This window comes from Halichondria panicea, chromosome 3, assembly GCF_963675165.1.
Source record: "Halichondria panicea chromosome 3, odHalPani1.1, whole genome shotgun sequence".
NCBI classification, from domain to species: Eukaryota; Metazoa; Porifera; class Demospongiae; order Suberitida; family Halichondriidae; genus Halichondria; species Halichondria panicea.
Window position 1 is genome coordinate 2,936,653 of NC_087379.1, and position 15,515 is coordinate 2,952,167.

Genomic DNA, 15,515 nt, shown 5'->3' on the forward strand with positions numbered 1-15,515 from the left:
CTAGTACTAGAGTCAATGTGTATGAAGCCACAAATCAGTAATACAGTTTGCAGGCTTTGCTGCGAAATGTGCTGTAGCACAGTAATGTACACAAAGGTGATGTTGGCATGTTTTAGGTGCAATGATTCTATTGAAATGGTTGAAGACGTAAACACCGATATGATGCCAGCACTGTGTAGACTTGCATGCTACAATGAATGTCTCTGTGGACAACATGTCTTCCTTAATCTTGACCTGTGAGGAGAGACGTTACATTGGTAGAACAACTCTGGACTTTGATACAGAGGCCATCTTACGCTACTTTCTCGTGGGATACCTCATACTCCTGGTCCCATTCTCAACATGTCTCAACGGATTTCTCATCATTCTCATGGTAACGATCAAGTCACTACACCAGATTGTGTACTTTCTAACTCTTCAAGTAGTTGTGCTTGATTTCGGATTATCAATCTTTGCATTATCAATCACAATTGCAAATGCAATTGACATTTGACCCTACATTTTGTTCGCTGTCGATCTTTGTTATCCATTTGATAAGAATGACACGGTATTGGTTAATGTTTGTGTTTGTGAGCATTGATTTGCCTCCCATTCTCATACTTGAAATACCAGAAAAAGTTTGCAGTCATCCTGTCCATTATGGCTTGGGCTATTTCACTCTCTTTTGCTATTTTGCTTGTGGCTCTTGACTGCATGTGCAATGTTTAGTCGTATCGCTTTTTATTGCACTGGTGGCAATGGTTGCACGAACACCAATGTCTGGCAGTCTTCCAGATTAGTAACAGTCACTTTGACAAATATCATGGGAAGCTTTGTACCACTTGTGTTCTGTTGTTACAGAAATCTATTATCGTACCTAATTGTGACGGTGATGATTTAAATCGCAGAAACAATGCTCGCCACAATATCACATTCTTTTTCCTTTTTCTTTCACTATTTGGGGTCAACATAATTCCATTCTCCTTCTTTATAGTTGGAAATTCCATCCTCGACACCCTTTCGATCCCTCCTCCTTCACAGTACGTCATTGCCACCACCATTTTTAGATCGTTGTACAATATTCTGCCGCTAATCGATGCCATAGCCATATTAAAGAAACAGTGATTTTCGACAGGCTGTTCGTTCATTCAAATCGAAACTTCTTGGTTAGATTTACCTTCGACCGATTTACCAGTTCCCGCTTTACACCCATGTATGAATAGCAGACTATAGATTTAATTGTTACTCTGTATGCATGCAAAGTAGCAGTTTAATATTAGATCTAGCTGAGTGTGCATGTAGATCTTATTATTGTGATTTGTCTATAGCTATTATGTACAATGCAATGTGCTATAGGATAAAGTATCGACAAGCGACAAGAGAGTACCATAATTATATCGGAAATCTGTCTCACATCGTTATTCACATTTATTAGTATTATCATGACAAGTGCATTGCGGTGTCATACTTTGTGCCGGGAATGCAACAGACTGAACTGACAAGTGTTTTACATAATTATGTTGTAACATGCAGTTGTTGGAGGTGAAAATGATTTGACATACATACTACGGTACAGTATACACGCATGTACCAAAAGTATTGTACAACAATTTAAAGTGGTATATACATGTATATATTTCCTCAAAGACATGTGTATATAGGGCCATTAATTTATCACGTGCACTATAATCATTAGCTTGAATCTAGCCTCGATTCCAAGCCGCTGAGGCTATTCAAGGGGCTGGAGTCGAGGCTAGCTTGAATCCAGATATGAGCCTCAGGAGTCTCTGGTTTTATATTGTCACTGAAGTCTGGTGGTTCAGGAGGATCGAACATAATTAGCATACTCTTAAAGAAAAAAAGAACTATACTTATAATTATAAAACGTATAACTATTTCTATAGCGCGGACATGTTAATTTGCTAAAGTATATATACATAACACCAAGTTAAGAACACTAACTAGCGAAGCTTAAGTACAGAACACCAAGTTGAGAACACATGCAGTTACTCACTTTCCCCTACTGACCTCCCCTCCTCTTAACTCGGCCAGTGTTGACTGAGTACGATGGAGAAACTCTGACAAAGAATAGCGGGACCAGATTTCTCTGCTACTGAAATTAATTTGTGAGCGACCAGATCTGGAAACCATGCACACACCATCTTACATATCTAGATCTAGTCACCTTTGGTCAGCCTGAATGAGCTTACTCCGATTGATGCCTGTGAGGACAGAGACACACACATGCACCGTTCAGTGCTCAACATTCCCTGGCCATGTTGATGGCACCTATGTGTTTATTAGGTGCAATGATAGCGTTTCAGGGGCGCGCAGTGATAGTTGCATTAGTTTAACTATCACTATCAAGTTCATTGTTCAATTAGTTCAAGTTAGGAAACTCATTAGATGCCAGCACTGCAAAAATGAATGTCTCTGTGAACAACATGTCTTCCTTGACTTGTGAGGAGAGACGTTACATTGGTAGAACAACTGTGGACTTTGATACAGAGGCCGTTTTACGCTACCTTCTCGTGGGATACCTCATACTCCTATTTCCATTCTCAGCATGTCTCAACGGATTTCTCATTATTCTCATGGCAACGATCAAGTTACTACACCAGACTGTGTACTTTCTAGCGCTTCAAGTAGTAATGGTTGATTTCGGATTAATAATCTTCGTAACACCTATCACAATCGCAAATGCAATTGCTGGAAAATGCACATTTGACCCTATATTTTGTTCGCTGTCGATCTTTGTTATCCATTTAATCAGAATGACACGGTATTGGTTGATGTTTGTATTTGTGAGCGACCTCGGTATTTTTCCCATTCTCGTATTTACAATACCAGAAAAAGTTTGTGATCATCCTGTCCATAATGGCTTGGGCTATTTCACTCTCTTTTGCTATTATTTTTGCCTGTGGCTCTTGACTGTGAAGTCTTTAGTCGTGTTGCTTTTTATTGCACTGGCGGCAATGGTTGCACGAACACCAATGTCTGTCAGTCTTCCAGATTAGTAACAGTCACTTTGACCAATATCATGGGAAGCTTTGTACCACTTGTGCTCTATATAATCCTATTCCTAAAAGCAAAAATGTTACAGAAATCTATCATCTGTGACAGTGATGATTCAATTCGCAGACAGAATACTCGACACAATACCACATTCTTTTTCCTTTTTCTCGCATTATTTGGAGTGAACATAATTCCATTCTTCTTCTTTATAGTTGGAAATTCCATTCTCTCCATTCTTTCGATCCCACCTACTTCACAGTATGTCATTGCCACCATCATTTTTAGATCGTTGTACAATATTCTGCCATTAATCGATGCCATCGCCATAATAATAAGCAGTGATTTTCGACAAGCTGTCCGTTTATTCAAATCGAAGCTGGTTAGGTCTACCTCCAATTCCGATTCATCCATTCCCGCTTTACACCTATAGAACTCATGTTTAGCCGTCACTTTATGAACTAAAGTGAATAGCAAACTATTACTCAAGTTAATGACTCAGTTTTAACATAATACACATTACGTAGATAGATCTAGCTGTCGTAGTTTTTGCACATAAAGTATTTTCACTGTGTTCAAAGTGTGAATAATACGATCTCCTTATCTCAATTGTCAGTATACATGTAGAGGTTACTTAGAGCCTCTAACATGTGCATGTTAAGTCATGTTACAAGCTCTGTATAATAATCTGCATGTTTAACGGGAAATTTTTGCTGGTGCAAATTTTCGCTCATTTGGCTCCAGCAGAACTTTTTGTGGATTCTACAATAGGTATCGAATCCGTTTATAGGTTGTGCTCCATTGTCACTTATAAACTGAATTGTGTTCATTATTCACATTTTGTGCAAATTCTGTGGTTCAAATAATGTACAGTAGAACCTCGATTATCCGGAACCTCGATTATCCGGCTTGGCAGTTTTCTGATTACATAATTCAGAAAATGGGCGTGTCCCTCAAATGCGCATGCGCGTTGCAGCAGTTACCATGGAGACATGCCTGCTTTTCTTTTGCGCATGCGCAGACAACATGTGGCACTGCTGTTCATCAATAAAGTGGGTGGATCAAGGCGTGGTTTATCTATTCGATTATCCGGCATATTCACTTATCCGGCCTGCTTCTGGAACCAAGGTGTCCGGATAATCGAGGTTCTACTGTATACTGATAATAATTCAAGTATACATAGCATTGTAATAACAGTGCACATTTAGTAAGAGTGCATGCTTAATTGTTAGTAAAAGAGGTCCTTTTATAAACTTGGCAAATCAATTATAGTCAGTTCTTTTGGGCAACAGTGAACTGATAATACTTCGAGTTACTGGTGGCGTTGACTGCAGAAGCATCTTGTACAATGTGTTTTTTCAGCACGGTCAAACCTTCAGTAAAAGAGAGTATGTTAATTTGCTATAATTTATAAGCGCTATGGCAGACAATACAAATGTAGCTGTACCAGCTGTCTTGCAAGCCATGTCAAGATCCTCAGACTCAAGGTAAAGGGGGTGCAGATTCTATTCCCCCTTCATTCACAGGCAGTGACAATAAGTATGCATCCTTTAGGCTTCAAATACCGACACACATTCTTAAAATAACGATAGAAAGTTTCCTTATCATCACATACTGCCTCCAGACAAAGATTAGTGTGGATAATGTCAAACTTCTCTTGGATATTATCGCCAAGGGGCTTGTCAGCTCTAGCATCACAGGGGGCCAATTGATGAATCTTGTCCCGGATTTCTTGCTCACGGAGGTCAACAGCATTAGGGTCACTATTGTCTTCGAGTGTTCTCACCACATACTCAATATATGGTTTCCAGTTGTGACCTTTTCAAATAAGGTCAAATAAAAGTATACACAACGCATTTATAGCTAGCCTACGCCTTTCTTTTAATTACAGCGCCACTCTAATAGAAGCACCAATTGCAAGTCCTGCTTATTTTACAGTATTAGAGTGCCAAGTAAATTATATATGTTTTGCTGGCGCTTAGGTAATTATTATAGCGCAGCCTGAAATCGAGGCTACATTATCTCTATTATACAGCCTCGTGGAACAGCTAACTATTACGTTGCCACTCTAATGTAAGTGCCAACATTTTTTTGTGGCACTGTAGTCTATGAAGCACACCCCTCATTTATAATAGCGTGTCAACAACAATTTCTGTGCACTTCATAGTCTCACGAGCAGACGTGGGAGGGAGGGAATGTCTGGTCACTATTGCAGCAATTCCGTGGACCCCTGCCAGAATGTTGGCAATGCCAATCAGATTTGTCTACATTCCTCAGTGCCATGGAATTGCTGCAATAGTTACCAGACGTTCCATCTAGGACAAGTCCTGCTCGCGAGACTATGCACTTCACTGCTTTAATAGCTAGTTTCAGTCAACATTTTCTTCCTCCACCCCATGTTTCTAGCAAGACCCTTGGCAGTAAAAAGCGCAGTAATACAACACACTAAAAAAACTGCCTTTGAAAGCTTCCAAGCTCCTGGTGACATACAAAACGCTTCTATATAATTATATATGATGCGCAGTAGGCGTGAATGCTCAGCACAGGACTAAAAATCTCAGTGGGACGCTTTCCAGTGCTGGGTTAATTGCGGGGTGTCTGGGGCGAAACACGGATCAACTTGTGGCATAACATGTACACAGAATCGAAGTGATTTTGTGTGCACATGCTCCGTTTCCAATCCCCTTCCTTCTTATATCCATTACTTTACTCTACTCACCATCAGGATTCTTGCTTTTCCACAATTCTATTTCTGCCCTGCTGGTGTCTGCAAAGTCAGTGAAGGTGATGCTGCTAACGAATGGTGTAACACTGATCAGATCCCACACTGTTGGGCCCCCACCAAACTCAAGCATTGATGTTTTTGTGGGGTCAAACTCCTTGCCATGCTCCTGGTAGAATGTGTGCCAACATTTGAGAATTGCAGCATGATACCACAGGTCATGCGGATCGGTGAATCGCTGAAGATAAGCCTTACTATTGAAGTGGAGGTTAGTCTCCTCTCTGTATGACAGTACTTCTTGATCCTCCATATCCCACAGCTTCAATGTCAGACCCAGTACTTTAATACAAGAGCTAGAGGTGAATAGCACTCCTTTTTCTGTTCTTTGTCACAATAGTTCAATAAGATAAAATAAGGAATAAATTGGAGGAACAAAGAAAGAAAGAAGGAAGAGACAGGAGAGCTTCCTTCTTTGTTCCTTCAATTTTCGCTTCTTAAGAACAGAAAAAGGAGAGGCTGCAAAGGAGGCTACATTAGTGGTTGAGCCACTTCATTCGTGGATAATATTTCGTGGTTGCTGCTTGCAAAGGTAGGCAAGATCACTTCATTTGTGGGTAAAATATTTGTGGTCAGAGCTTCAACTACGAAATTACCAGCTATACAGTAATTATAGTACTGAACATTTTCTTATACACTATGGCACAACAAAATTAATGCAGTTAACAACACAGACTATAGTGATTGATTGACGGTAGTAGCAGTCAATAGATACCCGCTGTGTCCACTCATGTTCATCAGGGGGTGGGTACGCTCCTCAAGAACCTAGGGTGAGAGAAAGCATCAAAAGTAAAAGTAAGTATAATTATTATGGGACTACCGTATAGCAGGAAATGTTCGTAAGGTGCAAAATTTCGCATTTTTAAGGGCAGAGCAGTTAACGTGAAAATTAAAAACTGGGGTAAACTCCCAAGCACCGGTATTTCACATACAAAAGCTATTGGCCGGTGTGGTTTCCTGGCATTGAACCGCGAATATTAGAAACCCACAAACATTTCTGCTGAGGGCTCTTGAGACAAATAGCGAAAATGTGTACCTGCAAAAATTTCCTGCTATAACTGCATTTTTACCGAGGATAGCCAAATTTAAAACCGTCAAATTAAAGTATTCCAGTGGACACGTCATTGCAGCAGTAGCCATGCCTGAGACACCAAATTTAAAAACGCCAAGTCAGTTCAAACGGCTTATTCGCCAAATACAATACCCGCTAAATTTTCCACTTATAAAGTATTTCCCTAGGGGTGTTTCAAAATGTGGTATTGTAGTAGTTGATACAGTGTATATTTATTATTATTATTATATAAAAGAAACCCTTTTTAAGCCTTCTATACACCTAGTCTGCTGGATTGCACACCTATATTAAAATGCTCGACTACACTACACTGTACAACCCTCCCACACACAATGTTGCTGACACACACCTGATAATGTCTCATCCAGCTCTCAGAGATCTGGATGTTGAACGCCAGGCCGGATTCTTTTAGGTTCTTGTAGCACTGGATCAGAGGCTGTGGGGAGGATAGACTATTGATCATGAGATAGCATTCATTCTATTATTGGTCGTGGACCAGGAAGCCAAATATCGTATATTATGCTTGATCAGAGACCGCGACTAAATGTTTCATTTTTCTGGCAGAGGAGGCACAATTCGAGAGAGGCGTTTAATACTTAGGCCTACTAACACCCCAGCTAATTAGCACCACGGGTGCTGATGCCTCGGTGGATGTGTCAAAGCTACATAATAAACATGCAGCTACTAAGTTTTGCTGTGTGCTGGCTATAAATATTTATTCTGTAATCTGTAATCAATCACAGGGCCAGGGAAAGTCAAAGAGTGGGAAATGATCTACCCATGATTGAGGATGCCAAAAGTAAAATTAATGGCTGTTGTAGTACAGTAGAGCCTTGCAGCTCTCTTCTCACTCTTGCAGCTACCAATAGCTATAGCGTTCTAGTGCAGAGCTAACTACTAAGTAGAGTAGCAACACTCGATCCATGGACAAGTTTTGCTACGCACTTTTCTGAAAAAGCTGCAATAACATTCCAAGTAGGCATTATTTTGCAAATCCATGAATTAAAATCCAAGAAAACATGACTAGAAGTCTATAGAAACTCTTATTTACACTTCATTGCCTTGAGCAGCTGTAGTAATCTACACACACACAAACACATTACCGTATGCCTTGCTTGCGCATGCGCACCAAGGCATAACAACCTTTAATTTGTTATCACAAGTTTTTTTCACCTGTACAAACTCGAACTCTGCCATGAGAAGTCTTCTAACAAGCTGCTACCTAGCTAGCTGCTATCGTATAGATACCAGTATAATATGGCTGCCAAGTGCAGAGACATAGCCTTAAATTCCACTAAAGCTGCTATTTGAGACGGCTTCTATTGCACTGAAGATAGAGAAGATAGACTGTAGGGAGGCTACTATTTCAGTATGGCCTTTACACAAGAGCCTTCCCTCCATATACGGTACACTACAATATTAACAAGAGTACATAAGTAAAAATAAGAATTCCGACGATCAAAGACAATTTGATCAAGTATTGTCTTTGATTGTTAGCACCATTAGTTTCATAATTAATGCTTATAATAATTATTAGTAACGCCCACTGACCTCTAGTATGTGGTAGTAGACGACAATAGGCCGTGATGGAGCAAGGAGGTGAACCAGTGACATGAGTACTGGCTCGGGGTGGAACCGAGATGCTATCACTAACCTGGAATGGGGTGTACCCTGTCAACAAGCACACACATTTCATGAAGAATGGCATCATTATATGCAAGTGAAAAACTTTTGCGAATGACCTCACAATGAGAGTTACTTTTGCGTTCTGGCAAGGATCGTGATGTCATACACGTTACATGTACAACTACTGGTATGGGCGGGTTTTTGCGATGCGAAAATTAATGATTAACAATCGCAACATTTGCATTTTTTGTTGTTGTTTGCAAAACATTCTAGTAATACGGTCAGTCAAAATTTACCCGTCCATTTTCTTCTGAGACAAGAGTTCAGCTGCCTCTCTGTAAGCATCTTCTTTCTTTTGCCTCTTTTCCTGTTTATCCTATATACAGAATATCATTATAATTTATATGATAAGTCGTTGTGTTTCATAACCAACCATTCTTTGAGGTGTCTTTGTACCAGTTTCATCCAACCGGTGGTCAGCTAGCTTAGGACGCTTGCAAGCAGGTTGCTGGTTGTGGTCGTGGTCTTCACTTGGCTGAAAAGAGAACACAAAACATTATAACTATACGCAAATTGGGCAAAAAAATTGCCACAAGAAAATCAAGCAAAAATTCTAGTTACAGTATAGAGTACTTTAGCAAAATGAATATGAAAGTCGGATACGTATAGTAAGTTGTGTCATACTAGGGCAACCTTTTCATTTTTCTGCTCACTCCCAGTTTCACTAACTTCAACATCCATCGACATTCTTTCACTTTCAGTATTAACCGGTTTTTCCTCAACACCCTCCCCATCCTTGGACCCCTCTCGGACGCAACACTCGTCACCTCTCACTTTGTCCCCATTGACATCTATTTTTAACTCGGCCAGTGTTTGACTGAGTACGATGGAGGAGCTCTGTTGCTCTGGGCTCAACAGGGAACCTATTCGGTGTATAGGGTACATCTTTAGAATGGAGAGGTCTTGCTCTGAGAGGTGGCCAAAATTGTTCAGAATCAATCTGTAAGGACCATGAAAATAATAAATAGCTAATAATCTGGAGCTATGTCAATAAATTTCGCAATAAACTGTTCAAGAGATAACTGCCCCAGATTAGAAAACTCTATAATAATTATTATAGTCAAGATACCTGCTTTTTCTATAGAATATAAAATCCGGATTCACCTGACAGGAAAATCTCCAAAGAAAATTTGGACAAGATTTCCATACCCTGCATGCATAAAGAAATACAGTTAATGGAGTTTACTGTACCAAGATACAATGGCATGATGTTTCTTACCTCCCATTCTCTCTAGCAGGGCACCAGTGAGGAAGCCTTGGGTAGTCTCCATGACAATCACATTAGAGTTTGCCTGTACATTGCTCATGGTGAGCATCTGAGCGAGAGAATCCTCTCGGAGAAAGCTGAGGGGAGGGGTAGACTTTGGTACATGTAACACTGATACCATAACTAGTGATTAAGGCATTAGTTTTCCACTAACTAGTACAAGTGCAACATTAACAAACAAGCCCTAGCGCAATCACTGAGAAAAATACAACAACAGCCAAGCACCCTACGTACAATCAAATGTAGGAATCCACGCTACATGTACGTACAGTCAGCAACAAATGCGAAATTTCATTGCATGAACAACAGGAATGTAGACAATGGAACGTTCATCTGATACACTCACCATATCTTGGAGGGTGCTACATCTCGATACATTTCACACAGGAGTCGAGTCGAGGGTCTAATGATGCGGAACACTGGGTTGTGCCTGTTATGTGTGGAGGGGGTGGGCATGAGACACACAATATCAATATGCAGATTATGCGCTTTGGTTCAGACTTACTTCCTTTCTTTCTTGCGAATGTACTTTTCTTGAGAGAATTTTGTCTTCTCCTTGAATGAGCTGCTATGCTCAACGATGGTCTCAACAATAGCCTGTGGAACAAGTTCTTTCACACATCACGTTTTGCTGGTTGGCTTTCTACTGGTTAAAATTAACTGCTGCTACCAACTGTTACTAATAGTAGGAGTAGTGTATCTAATATGTCCGCCACAAAACTAAAATAGGCTTATGCATGCTATGTTACACATATACAGAATGGACAGATGTAAAAGCAATAATACTAGAAGGCGTACCTGACCTTTGACACCCTGTCCTTTCATTGTCACCACATCTTCCTCCGTGAGCCCTTGTGCCGCTCCGTCGTCAAATACTCCTCTGTTGTCAGCTGCACTGCTTGTCTCCCCTGTATGGAGTGAGTGTAGGGATGTGAGATGTATGTGGGGTGGGGGGAGTGGCGTTGGCTTGTTGCTAGCTTTATTGGGTATATATATACAGACATACAAAGTGGCAAATACAATATAGGTACATGTATGTTATGGCTTAAGGATCAGTATGTCCATCCACCTTTTAGTTTGTCAGCCAGTTCTTCTGTATTGTCGCTCACAAGGACCAACTGTTTCATGTCAACCTTGAAACTGCTCCCATAGTAACATCCAAGCGCTCCATCGGGGTAGAAACCAACTTTGTCAAAGTTCAATTTCCTGTCAATGAAAGCTATTATAATTAAGGACTTTGATATGAGCATTAACTTTTAAAGCTCGAAACTAGGACATTTTTCAACTATAGATAAGCTACTGCAAGAGATCTCATCTCTGATTCTGAGAATAAGTAGCCTAGTACCAAGAGCAGATAAGAAGAGAAGAGTGTCGAACTACCGATAATTCTACGCAACAACTATGCACAAAGTAACATGACTCGTACTAGCCTCCTTCACAAGGCCTAATTGTTAGGCCTGCTACTGACTGCTTGCGCATGCGCAAAATTATTGGATAATATTCCCGTAATGTTTCCCATTAAACTGAATTTTTACCCGAATTATATCCTGAATAACATAATTATACAGACAAAGAATACTCTTCATAAAGTCAGACACAGAGCTATATAGCTAGCTAGCTAGAGACAGAGCTGTATTGGTTACAGCAGCAATTTCTTTCTGATAGAGTCGACTTTCACCAAGGTTAGTGTCAGATGGGCGTGGCCTATCCATGTAGCTATATAGGCTATTGTCAGCCTTCCCCTCCGTTCAGAGGATTGTTATCCACACTGTTGCAGGCTGTGAGTCCTTTGTTAACATAGTAGGCTAAGGGTAGCTATTAGAATGCTATCACACGGGCTACAATCACACCTCTATCCACTTTCTTCAATCCACTTCCGTTCGTTTTGACGTCATTGTTTTACTGAGCAAAATACAATGGTATCCGAATTACCCACTTTCTGGGTAATAGGTGGCGCATGCGCAAACAGTCGATACCAGGCCCTCTCTTAGCGGCCTGGAATCGAGGCTAGACTCGTACGTGATGAAGTATTGTGAAATTACTAGTAATCTCCTAGTAAATGTTAAACATTATGTTTTTAGGGGTGTGGTAATTGAACATGACATGATTCTAACTAGTCGTTCGCATTCAAGGTTCAGATTCTGCTCACTGCACACTAATAGAAGTTAAATCACTTGCAATCTTTACTTACTGCTAACAATTTGTGTGTTGCGTAATGGATGCCCAAGCTTAATCAATTTGTGCGTTGCTCACGTGTCATTGACTTTGTGCACAGTTGTCGTGTAGATCATCAGTAGTTCGACACTCTTCTTCTTACCGTCTTTCTTCTAATTACAGAACCACTCCAATAGGAAAACCAACTCACAGTTTTTTTTATTCTATTTATGAACCATTTCCATTTCGTAATTATTTTATTGTGGTGCTTAGTTAATTAGAACAGACGAACGTATTAGTTAGCACGAGCATAACCGGTTATAAAATACAGTTAGCATAGCTTCAAGCACATATTCTGCAAGCAGTTAAATGCTGCTGTTGATGATATACATTCAATAGAACTACTTTGAGTGCAGATATAGCTGAATCACAAACGTGTGAGGTCTTGAAACTTTTGTAATCGAATATTTTGTTCTTTTTGTTAGCTCCACCCTAGATAGTAGAGGAAGGGGATTGGAAACGGGATCACGTGAGCTTATGCTTGCAATGTAAGGCATCTGGGACCGTGCGCGTTGCAACCTATGACACCTTGAGGTGTGATTTTACTGGTTTTGAGGTCAAGAGAAGCTTTTGAAAAGAAGCAAACGAGAGGATACTAGGTAAGTAAATGTATGAATAGCCCTATAATTTGTCTTGAGGCATGGCTAGGTACAAAATGAAACATTATTACTAGCTAGAAGTCATGTTCACTCTTGGTAGCACACAAAATTTGAAGATTTTACAACACTTAGCTTCTTCTTTTTATTTGTGGGGTAAGAACTGACATATGAATTGCATCTATTGTAAATGAATGGTTACAGTAGTAGTACATGATGTTATTTTATTGCTTCAGCTACATATATTGGAAGTGGGGATATCATACTTCTTGAGTTATTGACCGATTTGTTGATTTTCACTAGCCATCTTTGCGGGGTAGCATCTCCATAACTAAGCTGAGTTTATATTCGAGACTCGGCAATATTAAAGATCAATGTCCATATTATTGCTTCCAATGCATTAGATTTTGAAAATCACTATTCATGCTCTGATTTTGTCACCGCAGTGTCGATGTGTGGCAAGAACTTGGACTGAGAAATCACTGGAAGAACATTGATAATTCATGTATAATTATGTTTAGACCATGCTTATACCTTATATTGATTGTTCATTGTTGTCTATGCATGACCATAAGCTTGCTTTAAGCTTTTAGTTTAGCATAAACTGCCATTAGTGCACAAAAAGTTTATTGCAAGCTCAGCACTTCAAGTTGCATCCATGGTCGCGGCTATAATTGAGGTTGTAGCAAGGACGGTCCGTGTGAAATAGTGCTAATTGCCTGTGTTTCCAATCCCCTTCCTCTACTATCTATGGCTCCATCCTATTTGATCTAAGAACCGTTCCTCAAAAATAATTCTTTCGTCGTTCCAAATGTGGACCATTTCCATTACTTTTTTTGGTGCTGTAATTAGAACAAAGACGTACCTGTACCTATACTCTCTTCTGACATACTCTTGTTATAATTATAGTTACCTAATCACAGAGACTCATTCTTTAATTTTAATACTATAGACTTACTTTCCTTTCTTGTAGACTTACTTTCCTTTCTTGAGCTTGAAGAGTCTGTAGGTTTTGTCCCTCTGAGCAAGAACTATTGCACCCTCTGCTATTACTATACTGTCTGAGCGTTGAACAGCCATCCTCGACAGTCTATATACTCGATCGCAAGTACAAGTCTCCTGTTCACCTATTTGCCACGTGGTTAATTTATAGAGGGCGGTTGAAGCTTGAAGCCGTAAACATGACAGTGGGAAGTTCCCCCCCTTGATTGCCTGTATCGTTGGGATATCCACACGACTTTTCTCCCCTTCTTCTCCCATATATACCCCCGGCCCCCCCATACTACATTACTTAAAATTGGATGAAGGTATGATTTGCGAGTAACATAACATATCATGAACGTGTGTCCTCTATCAGAATCAGAATGAGCACACCTGAGTATAGGACAATGGTTCGTTGTACCGTCAGCCTTACAAACACACTGGCAGGCGACATAAAAAATATGGGGGACTTGTTTTTTCAAGAAGGTTTCATCTCGCCTGGTGTTCACGAAATCACAAGGTCACATATTAAAGAGCCAGCGGAGAAAGCTCGCGAGCTTGTTGGAGCTCTAACGAGTAAGGTGAAGACGTCGAGATGTTTCCATGATATTGTGCGCATACTGATGAAGCAAGGAGACTGGATCAATGATCTTATTGAAAAACTGAGAATAGAGTATAAAGGTAAGTAAGACTATGTAAGACTATGTTCAGTGAATTCCACATTTTTTTCAGAAAATGATGGGAAGAACTTTCCAGTAATAGGTCGAAAGAGTGTTCAAAGTGCTAGCCCTCCTCACAGTGGTGAGTGTCTTTCCTCCTGGGCAGCCATTTCCATCTGAAGCCCCCCCCTCCCAGTGTGTGTATGCCATTTCAATTGAGGTAGACTTTTCTTTACCAGCTTTTGTCGAGTTCTTGGAAAACCTAGCTGTTACTAGTAGTAAAAAGCTCTCGTAAACTACTGTAAAATGTATCAGCTTGTAAATGCTTGTATATCAGCTTGTAAGAAGCTTGTAAAATGCTTTTGTATCAGCTTGGCTGAAAATGCAGGTAAGCAACTTTTGTTGTGCTATGTTCTCTTATAAGTCATACATATCTCTTGTGACACAGGCTCACGGGAAAACAACAGTTATAGGAATGGTGCCAACAACAGGAAAAAAACTCAAAAGACCTTTCCTCAGAAAGATAGAGAAGGGCATTCATGTAACTCAACAATTTCAGATAATCGTGGAGGTATTTTAATTTTTTATTTCAAATCAATGACTCTGGTGTTTTGCAGGTTTCTTGACATACTGTGTTCTTCCGATCATGACCATATCATTCATTACGGCAGTTATATATATCGGCTATATGGTATTTTGCGTGTGGTCTACGAATGCAATTTGCCCAGGCAATCAGAGTGCAGGTTTCTTGACCAACAAAAACAATGCTAGACAACATTCAAAGGAAGGAACAGGTAAGCTTGCCATTAACCAGTTTGTGTTATTGCATTGCATGCTGCCATGCTGTATGTGTATTACAGACATCTGCCATCGTATTGTCACCCAAGAAGACAAGAAGCTCGTTCACATGTCGCTTAGTATAGTCGGCGACTGGTCAGATCTGTGTTTGTATCTCGATGTCAAAGATAAGATTCGGAATGCATTAAAATATGCTGCTAAGCAAGTGCAACAAAAGAGAACTGAATGCGTGGATGCTTATTTGGAGGACACAGTGCCACTGTGCTTTGAGAAGGTGGTGAAAGTGCTGTGTGTGCTAAACCAGTCCAACCGTGCTAAAGAGTTGGCAGAAAAGAAAGACGTGGACTTTTTGACCGTTTGTGAACCGGCACTATGAAACAATTTGTATAGTTATTTTTTACATTTTGTACTGATTAGATCTATAATATTTTGTATTTTGTAACTTACTTGGTGCAGCTTAATTGTGGTTTTT

At 40.1% G+C, this 15,515-nt stretch overlaps 2 protein-coding genes across 4 annotated transcripts; one reads left to right on the plus strand and one right to left on the minus strand.

Annotated features, from left to right (window-relative positions):
* Positions 1-6,380: 6,380 nt before the first annotated feature.
* LOC135332967 (tRNA (adenine(58)-N(1))-methyltransferase non-catalytic subunit TRM6-like) lies at positions 6,381-13,765 on the minus strand. Of its 3 annotated transcripts, none has more exons than XM_064527905.1 (13): positions 13,585-13,765; positions 10,865-11,001; positions 10,594-10,703; positions 10,301-10,392; positions 10,142-10,225; positions 9,748-9,872; positions 9,633-9,678; positions 9,198-9,468; positions 8,902-9,003; positions 8,765-8,844; positions 8,394-8,496; positions 7,192-7,278; positions 6,381-6,535 (listed from the first exon to the last, which is right to left on the minus strand). In XM_064527905.1, the coding sequence occupies exons 1-13, from the start codon at positions 13,683-13,685 to the stop codon at positions 6,446-6,448; spliced, it is 1,428 nt and encodes a 475-aa protein (XP_064383975.1). In that variant the 5' UTR covers positions 13,686-13,765; the 3' UTR covers positions 6,381-6,445. The 3 variants fall into 3 exon arrangements, with proteins under 3 accessions (XP_064383975.1, XP_064383974.1, XP_064383976.1); XM_064527904.1 differs by having other exon boundaries at positions 9,162-9,468; XM_064527906.1 differs by having other exon boundaries at positions 9,162-9,468; positions 13,564-13,704.
* On the plus strand, positions 13,765-15,504 carry LOC135332974 (uncharacterized). The gene is made up of 6 exons (XM_064527915.1): positions 13,765-13,912; positions 13,963-14,267; positions 14,319-14,387; positions 14,694-14,816; positions 14,863-15,039; positions 15,106-15,504. The coding sequence occupies exons 2-6, from the start codon at positions 13,970-13,972 to the stop codon at positions 15,417-15,419; spliced, it is 981 nt and encodes a 326-aa protein (XP_064383985.1). The 5' UTR covers positions 13,765-13,912; positions 13,963-13,969; the 3' UTR covers positions 15,420-15,504.
* Positions 15,505-15,515: the final 11 nt, after the last annotated feature.